Below are 9,736 nucleotides of genomic sequence, written 5' to 3' on the forward strand. Positions count from 1 at the left end.
TCACTGCCAGACATCAGTTTAGAAAAAGTCATGTAATCTTTAGTGATTCTTTTGAAGCTCCAGTTATATAGTACAATGCTTTTCCATAGCACTTTTTATCAGCAAATCACAAAGTACTTTAAAAAACAAAGATGGCATCATTATCCTCATGACTTGCTTAAGGTTAACCATTGATGACCAATGAAAGAGCCAGAAATGAAACCCAGATTGCTGAAGTCCCTCTTCAGTAAACTGCAATGGCTATGTGCTCTAGTATGTGTTGCTGTTCAGCTTCTGAGGTTTTACCAGATATTGAAAGCCCAGGATTGAAAAAATTTCCATTCATTTCAGGCTTCAAAAGGTATATTGGGAATCAATAAGATAAGCAGCTGCACTGTGACTCATCTAAAAGGCCATATTTTTAATCTTCCCAACTTTTTTAATTCTTGTATCAATCTGTTTATAGAAACAAACAAAAAAAGAAAAAGGAAGTGAATGGAGGATACCTGACAGGTGTTTAAGCATAAAAGATTTAATCCTCATCTTCACATTATGTATTTTACATTTTAAATTATTATGATGTAAGAGAGAAACTGCAACTCATCCAACTATCCTTCAATACGTTGCTTAAATATAATTTACTTACTTATAGATTTATAGATTCATAGATTGTAAGGCTGGAAGGGACCTCAGAAGATCATCGGGTCCAGCCCCTTGCACCAAGCAGGGAAGAGAACTGGGGGTCAAGTGGCCCCAGCAAGGTGACTGTCTAGTGTCCTCTAGGGACATCAGGTCCCTGGCTTTTAGCAACCATTTCAAAGGTGTTAGTTTCTTTTACCTGGGTAGCTAAGCCCTCCCAGGTAGTTCATGGAACCCTCATCACAAGATGTCCCTTGAGCAGAGGTTGTCAACCGGGGGTATGCGTACCCCCCAGGGGTACTTACAAAGGTTGTAGAGGCTATGCGTGGGCAGGTGGGATAGAGCATGCCCCAGGGCGCAGCAGTGGCATCTCCCCCGGCACGTTCCCATACTTTGCTTCTTACCCGGGGGAGGAGGAGGGGCGCGCCAGGTGCCGCCATCCCTGCACAGCACCCCCCCTCCCCCATGAGCTTGCTCTCCAAATTGGCCATTAGCCCCTTGCAGCAGAGATGTGAAGGTCTGAATGGTGGTGGGGAGGAGTGTGTTCTGTGCCTGCCCCCGGCGGCATGTGATAGGCCGGGCATGAGGCCCATCTGCAGTCTGTGGAGCTGTGACTGGCCATGAGAAAGCAGCACAGTGTGTGGCCAAGTGGGACAGCGGCAGCCGCCATGTGGAAGCCCCATTCGGCCCCCCCCTTCCAGTGCCACCACTACATGCACCCCTGGAAGGGCATGGGGGGGGTGTGCCCCTGTTTCAGCATGTAGGGCAGGTCAGGCTGCGGGCTGCTGTGGGCTGGGACAGTGCTGAGCTGTTCCTGGTGGGGTGTTGGGCTAGGCTGGGCTGGGCTGGGCTGGGAAAGGGTTGGGGGGTCTGTGGCATATTTTGGGGTGGCTGCAGCCCCTCCTGTAGCCCCACTCACAGTGCCACTGCTTCCTGCCCCGAGCACAGCGTGGCCTAGGCTTGTGTCTGGGCTTGGGGGAGGGGGCAAATCGAGCCGCTACAATGCAGGAGGGAGTGGGGCAGGGGCAGAGGCAGAGGCAGGAGAGAATCATTCACCCCTGCCCCTGCCACATTCCCTCCTGTACTGTGGGGATTGTCCCATGACTCGGCCCGACCGGGGCCCCATTCATGGTGAATGGGGCCGGGGCTGGGGTGGGATGGGTTGTGGGACAATCAGAGCCCAGTGGCTCATCCAGGGGCATGGGCAGGGGCTCCCACTGCTGAGTGCATGATGGGGAAGCCAAAGTGGGGGGCACATGCTCCCACCCCAAATAGCTCCCCCACACTGTGCCCCTGGACAAGCCGCTGGGCTCCAGTTGTCCCATGACCCAGCCTGGCCATGGCCCCATTCATGGTGAATGGGGCCCCAGCCCGGCTATGTCATGGGACAATCCCCACAGTGCAGGAGGGAGTGAATCATTCATCCCTGCCCCTGCCCCACTCCCTCCTGCTCTGTGGGGGTCTCAAGCCCCAGCCCCACTCCTTCCCTTACTATCATGGGGGGGCAGATTGGGGCCCCCATGGTGAGAGAGGGAGCAGGGCAGGAGCAGGGGCTGCGGTGAGTGGGGCCCCACTCACCGCAGCCCCTGCTCCTGCCTGTGCCCTGCTCTCTCCCTCACCACAGGAGGCCTTGATCTGCCCCCTCCCCACCCCTGCACAGCCCTTTCCCTTCCCCTACCCCTTCTTCCACAGACTTACCTGCTGGGGGGGTGCACAAGCTCAGCCCCCCCAAATAATTTTTTCTCCCTCCGCCTATGCAGCACCTGCCCCTGCCCCAACCCACTCGCTCCCTCACCACAGGGGCCTCAATCTGTCCCCCACCCTTAAAAAACAAGAAAAAATATAAAGGGGTACATGAGCTGAAACTTTGAGACTGAAGAGGTACACTTGTTAAAAAAGGTTGAAAACCCTTGCCCTATAAGGTTAGTGTAGTGGCTTCTTTGAAGCCGAGACGTTTAGAGTTTTAGAACATTTACAGATACAATTTTTTGTCCTTCCAGGGGTCCAATAAGGATACTACTCTTTCTGATCATGCTCTATACTGATGGATCTGGGAATCCCACAAAATAACTCAAGCTCCAGCCCAAATCCTCTGCTGGTATAAGCATGCAATTTCCATCAACTGAGAAACTGATTTTCCATAGCCTTTGGGCATGTCTACATATGTCCCTATGGTGCCATTTTTACTGCACCGTTATTTATTACTTCCTTTTGGAAATAATTAATGACAGTGCAGTAACAGCCCATACTGCGCTGTGTGCATAGCGCAGTTATTTTTTGGTACTACGTTGCCATAGCAACACACTATAATGAAGGAGCATGTTGCTATGGCAACATAGCTGCAGCATCATAGTTCTTGTCCACAGACACTATGTCGCTGTAGTGCATTGCTATAGTGACAGTGTCATATGTTGATGCACCCTTTCCTGCTTATTCTACCAGAAGCTTAGGGGTCTCTTGGGTGAAACTAGATTGCACAGGTATCACCTAAAAAGTTACTAAAGAAGTTACTTCCAAGGAGCTTTTCTATTTCACAGTAATTCTCCTTAATATCACCATTTGTAATTCCTTTTGTGGATAATCTTAGCAAGTAGTACACAGGGATCGCTATGACTACCGACTGATAGATACATTCAGGACTTAGAACCAGACTCCTTCTAAGAGCAAGAACCAAAAGCCAATGATTTCAAATCATTTTACTTCCATAAGATCCAGAACTTTATTAATAATCAACCTAAGCAACTGTTTTACTTCCTACTATTTTGCCCTGTAGCACAGCCCCCTAACTTCCTCACAGATATTTCATATCATAAAATCATTTCTTAAATAGGTTGGTAATTTATTCAATCTAATAGTAATGATTTGCCCTTGGCATAATGCTGAACACAAAACTGAAGAACTTTATTTACAGTATAAAATTAAACATGAGTGATTTATTAAAACCTACAACTATTAATAAACTGTAATTGAGACTTTGGGGACAAATTCTTCCCTCTGTTATACCTGCTGTCATCTCACTCAAAACAACAAGCTTAATTCTGCTTTCCCTTATATCTGTGTAATTCAGGAGGCACCCCACTTAAGGCAATGGAGGGTCATTAGTGCTAGTCGCATTAGTGCTAGTCGGCCTGAGGGCCAACTCAAGCCCAGTAACCATGGCTGATGGAGAAGATGATTCTAGATATTCAAATAAATACAAGAAACAAAACACTTGGAATAGAGAAGGAACTGATTTTCCATGTCAAAGCAGGACTCTGTTTCCTCTGCAACTGTTGAAGAAGTAAAGAACACTCGTATCTGCTGTTGGAAAGTGAACAGCTTTTCTCTTCACTTATGAGTGATACACATGTATGCTGTGATACATTTTGTTCTTGGTGAACTATAGATCACAGCCATAGGCCAAGACTTTTTAAAAATGAGTCCAACAAACAACAAACATGTATTTCAGATGTATAAGTTGCTAAGTATAGGACTTAAATGCTTGATGTCATTTTGTAATACTGCTGGACTAGCGCCAGCCACTAAACTCTTCAGCTGTCCATCAACAAGTGTAAGAAGAGTTCACCAACTGTGTATCGTAGAACTATTTGGGAAGGCTGAGAAACTTAAATATTATGGCTATTCAGGTCTGGTAGGTTGAGAGTCATGACTCCCACATGACCTGGATATATTCTCTCTTTCAAGCAGACAATTCTTTTAGCCTTTGTGACAGGACACGAGTGGTGTCACACATTCAACTGAACACTTACTAAGTGCAGTTAAAGTGCAAGCAGACAAACATTCAAGCAGTTTAGCACGAATTAAGTGTCCTCACAGCATTGCAAAGTTATCCCCTTTCAAGCAAGGGTTACATCCGAACATACTTTAACATGTCACAACATTCCATGAGTTGCAACTGTTGCAAATGACCCCATGACAAGGCCCATAGATTGTGATCCAATAACAGGCTCTGGTTTTTCTAGATTTTTTTTTTTACTTACTGCTTTGTTCCAATTATAAACTAACTGCACATGTCAGGCTTGCATTTTCAGGTTAGTTTTAGGAAATGCTTTTTCTCCAAATATGAGTTAACTACAGATAAAATCCTTGAACTGCTCTTGCCCTTACAAAATCCCACAGGAGACTCAAATAACCAAGGAAAGGCCCCAAAGGTTAAATGGACTAAAAATATCAAAATAAACAAGTATCCTTTAAGTATCCCTGAGTGTCAGCTCAGGTTTGCCCTTTTCCTAAAAGTGTGAGCACAGTTCATTCAGTCAGTTTGTATCCTGGAAGGTGGCATTTATCTTGTCTTTTTAAATAGGTTAAATTCACCCTGGGACATTTTTAAATTCAGAGCTAGAAATGTTCAGGAGCACTGGCCATTTCCAGATAATAAATGCACAGTCCACTGCAAAATAATTAAATAGTAAATAAAAATCTTTTTTTTTTTAATGTCCACACTTCTGAAGTGTATCTAACTCCACCTGGTTTCTTGCCAGTCACCTTGTGAGCTGCGTCCTTGCTCTGTAGGTCCAGCAGTGACCTGTCTCAGAGCTGGGGAACCAGGTTTTCCCAGATTCCAATATTGGAGTCGGGGGGTTTGAAAGCCTTAACTTGCTACAGGGCTCTCTGGGCTTCTGAGCTCCTACCCTGCTTGCCTCCTGCTCTAAGAAGCAGACCAGGGAGATCCCCAGGAAGAGGAGGGTGCTGAGTCATGCAGCCATCTCAGCCCCTCCCTACATGACCCAAGCCTCCCAGAACCAATGACCCTTTGCAATACCCCCATAGGCCTATGAGCTCCGGCATCCAGGTATAGGGCACAGTCATCCACTCTGGGCAGGGGGCAGCAAAGCAGATGACCTGCTGCAAAGGAGCAGATGACCCCACGCTGCCCAGCCCTTCGGGATGCCGGCCAAGGTTATCTTTTCATTAAGATCCTTTTCCCCAAAACCTAGGGCAGCCCTGCAGGTAAGTAGCCCGGGATTCCCATGATTCTTGGGGAAGGGAAAAACAGACAGCTTATAATCAGACCCACCCTGTATTTCAGTTTTGCTCCCCAAAGGTTTTCCCGGGGTCTGCAGTGCATAAGAGCTGCCACGTGTTTTGGAGGGAGAGGATGGGGCTTGTGCCCCAGAGGCGCTGTAAAATAGCATGCGTCACATTGCTCCACGTGCAAGTATATACCACCCCCCGCCCCAGCAAACCCTGCTGGGGCTTGAGGCCCTGCCAGGGGGCGCTGGTGTCCCAGTTGCTCACCGGGTGGCAGCATCCCGTCCCCCAGGGGTGCTGGCACATGCTGCGAGTGCTGGGAGTGACTGGCCATGCTGCCTGCAGAGAATCATTGCCTAGCAATGTGGAGAGGCTGAGCACCGCTCAGGTGGCAGCCGCAGTTGGGAGTGGGTGCAGGTGGGCACAGCCCAGGATGAGGCAGGGGGGTGGGTACCATGAGTCATGTACACAGATGTGTCCAGAAGTGGTGTGGACAGGCGTATTTTCGGAGGACAGCTGTGTGGTACGGGAGGAGCTGGAGCCAGAGTCGGCCAGGCTCACCATTGCCTCCAGGGTCCTGGAGCAGACATGGCCAGGTGAGAGCCCCCGCCTTGCCCCATACCTGGGAAGGCACCATCACGTGCTGTGATGTCATTGTCTCCTTGTACCAGGATGTGCTGATGTCATTGCATCCCAACACTGAGGAGCTGTGATGTCATCACATCCTCACACCAGGATGTGCTGTGACGTCATCGCATCTGCATACTGTGACCTGCTGTGATGTCATCACATCCTCATACCATGGCATGCTGTGATGTCATCACATTCCCATACCATAATGAACTATGATGTCAGACCAGATGTGGGGCACAGGCTGTGGTGAATGAAAGTTGAGTCACATGCCTGCAAGTGGGGTCCCAGCCAAGAAAGACGGAACCACGATTTTATGGTGACATTCCTCACAGAGCAGAGCGAAGCAGGCAAGCTTTTATCAAGCAACATGAGAGCATGCTCCTCGGGTGACGAGTCTGTCCTCCCCCGCTTTATTCTCCCGTTTCCTGCACAGGCCCAGCGAGCTCCCACAGTGCCTTGCATAGAGCGCTGCCAAACACCGGAGAACCTGCGGGTGTCCCGGTGCTCTCTGAACTGGCAGCCTCTGCTGCTGCAGCTGAGACACAAGTTTGGTGTGTACCAACTTCAGAAGAGGGCACCCCCCACCCCACACACAGATCCCAAAGTCTTTGCTACAGCAGGCACAACCCAGCCTTAGAAGGCCTGGCAGCCATGTGCCCTGTGGTCTATGTGGGGTGGAAGCACTGGGGAGCAAACAAGGCACTGAGGACAGCTATGGAGAGATGCCGCAGCCAGTGAGCAGGGTTCAGCTGCAATAGCTCCATAGTGTGGGCTCCCATGGGGCTTTCCCTGGTGCCTTGTTTGCTTCCCTGCCCTCCTCCTGCCCCCCGCCCCAGGACATTGCTACACCTCCTGTGGCAAAAATGCCAAGTGGGGGAAGATGCCATTCCACTTGACCTGTTCCCCATGCACACTACTGGGTATAGGAACTGCTTGACTTCAAAGTCTGGGCTCACCTGCTGTGACTGAGCTGCAAAAATGGAGGAGGGGCAGTCTGGTGCTCCCTCACTTATGTTTCTGCATCAGCAGCATGCAGCTCAATGAAGGGACCCTACAGAAATTAGCTGACATACTCCCTAGTCTTTCTAAAAGGAAACAGGATTGATAGCATTTCTGGAAGGGGTGTGACCTAGGACACAAGTCTCACCTTTTCCAGCTTTCACCATCCTGTGTTAGGAACTTTTTTCTCATGGAAACAACCAAACCATTCTCAAATCTTAGTTGTATCATTCCAGTAAAACACCGGTTCCTCACCCCACCCACCCCAATCTCTAAACCAAATTTAGGAAAGTGAAGGACATTAGGCCATTCCTCCTCCTTCCCAGGCCCAGTGCAGAGGTGATTTTCTTCCTCTATCATAGTGGTATTTGTCTAGAGATTTTTACATGTCTGCTCCCAACTGTAGGTGTTATAACTGCAGGTTTGTTGCTTTTATTGTTAGATAAATATACATCAGGAACAGAAGTTCAAAACCAGCCACAATCAGCATAAAAGTAAGTGGTTTTGGTCCTGATTATCATTACTACCAAACACCACAGATTTTTGAAGTTTAATTTCCCCATGGATAAATGCATAAGAATTAGGCATGGGAATTGCACATTTCTAAAGCAACCAGAACTAAAGAAGTGACATTCATATTTATCTAGCAGGATTTCACCACAGTATATTTATTTGACTGTCTAATGAGTCTCTCCACCCGGTCACCTGTTTAATCATGTGACAGCAGAGAGGCCCCTGACAACCTGGGTTGTACCTTATGTCTTACACCTCAGCAGCAGGAGCAGACCAAGCTACCAGTTATAATTAAAGAAGCCTTATCATAGGGCTACAACATTTGCAAGAATCAGGGGCCGACTAGTCTGCACATCAGGCTAACTAGCCCACTTCATTAACATTCAGTTGAACTGGAAGGGGAAATAATAGAGAGAATTGTGCCAGCTCATCTTGATGTGTGAAACCTTAATTTTTTGGTTTTTAGATCCTTCAACAACAGCTGGATTTGTTTCAGGCACTTTGGCAACAGACTCTGGAGAACATTAACATGGTAAAAGCAGAACCTAAAGTACACATACAATAAGGGAAAAACCTTTGATCTAAAACTCAGCATACTCTCCTAGTTCTTAGATTCTGTCCTCAGTATTTTAACTAGTTTTAAAAAATCAAACACATATTTATTTGACAAAACTCAATAAAGTAAAATAGCTTTTTAATAGTAGGTGCTGTATTCAAAATCAAAAGTTATACTGATTTGCTGAAAATGAATTTCCTAATTATTATAAAGTGAATACACATAACTATTGACACAGAGCATTGTCAAGAGCCAAAATATATATTTATCCCAAAACACTAGACCCTAGTATTTGGCTTACTATTGCTATTTTGAGCTTACTGTACATGTTAAATCTGCACTTATATAAATTTCATGTATGGTGATCACCAGAAAGTAATTTATTCTGTCTGTTTGTCTAGGACTTTGTACTGCTCCAGTCACTATGGAGCCTGTGTGTCAAGCAGTACCTGAAAACAGGCCATTGTAGAAAAAGGAAGTGGATAACAAAGAAAAAGAGAGAGGATCAGTTTCTTCTTTCATTTGCATTGGCATAAGGGAGCAATTACTCCATTGACAAAGAAGTTACTCCCGATTTGCATCAGCATAAGCAAAAGCAGAATCCATACTGTAGTTTTAAACTGCCATGTCCCCCAGATGATGAGCCACTATTACAGAAACGGTTTTCTGACCTTTCAATAATTTTAGCTCATTTTGTCTAAGACCCCAATGCTGCACAGACTTACACATATACTTAATTTTATTTTCCAAGGGTAGTTGCAGTGAAATCAGCAATTTTCATTCTCATACGTCAGGGCAAAGCAGTGCACTGCTGTCTAACCTATCTTTCATGAGGAGAAAAACCCTTTGTTAACAGGATATTTTCCAAAAATGAAATATTTCTGCAGGTATGTTTTTATGTATGTCTTTGAAAGAAAAACAGTCTTAATACTTCTTTTTCATGTACAGTCCGAAATCAGTGAGATAACGAACAAAAGGGTAATTGATGCGACAACTTCACAGGGTAGCTCAGAGAAGTTTCTGATGACCAACTCACCTGCCAAAACACTTGTGAGTATGTTACCTAACCCTTATCACCACAGAAGTTATATATAAAAAGACATAAAGCACTGCAATCAAAACCAAGGGTTAGTCTGTACATGAAAAGAAGCCACAACTTCCTCACTAATAATATATACTTACATGATGTCACCATAATTCTGTCTTAAAAAAACCGTTATTTAAGTCAACAAGGAAGATACAGCCAGGTTGAGGGACTTAACAAGGTTTTTCTCCAATATGGTGAAAGCTCTGTTCCTTTTTGTTGTAGATAAGACTTCAGCCAGGTCATCCAAACTATGTTGAAGCCCTAGATTCATAGACGTTAGGGCCGGAAGGGACCTCAATAGATCATCAAGTCCGACCCCCTGCATAGGCAGGAAAGAGAGCTGGGTCTAGATGACCCCC

At 46.4% G+C, this 9,736-nt stretch overlaps 1 protein-coding gene across 1 annotated transcript in view; it reads left to right on the top strand.

The window, feature by feature from the left end:
* The first annotated feature begins 3,977 nt into the window (after positions 1-3,977).
* CCDC110 (coiled-coil domain containing 110) overlaps positions 3,978-9,736 on the top strand; it is an 11,278-nt gene continuing 5,519 nt past the window's right edge. The window contains 3 exon segments of the mRNA XM_025207368.1: positions 3,978-5,568; positions 8,201-8,266; positions 9,239-9,376. Coding sequence (XP_025063153.1) covers positions 5,506-5,568; positions 8,201-8,266; positions 9,239-9,376 — 267 coding nt within the window. The 5' untranslated portion in view covers positions 3,978-5,505.

Source organism: Alligator sinensis, unplaced genomic scaffold (genome assembly GCF_000455745.1).
Source record: "Alligator sinensis unplaced genomic scaffold, ASM45574v1 scaffold528_1, whole genome shotgun sequence".
In the NCBI taxonomy this organism is placed as follows: Eukaryota; Metazoa; Chordata; order Crocodylia; family Alligatoridae; genus Alligator; species Alligator sinensis.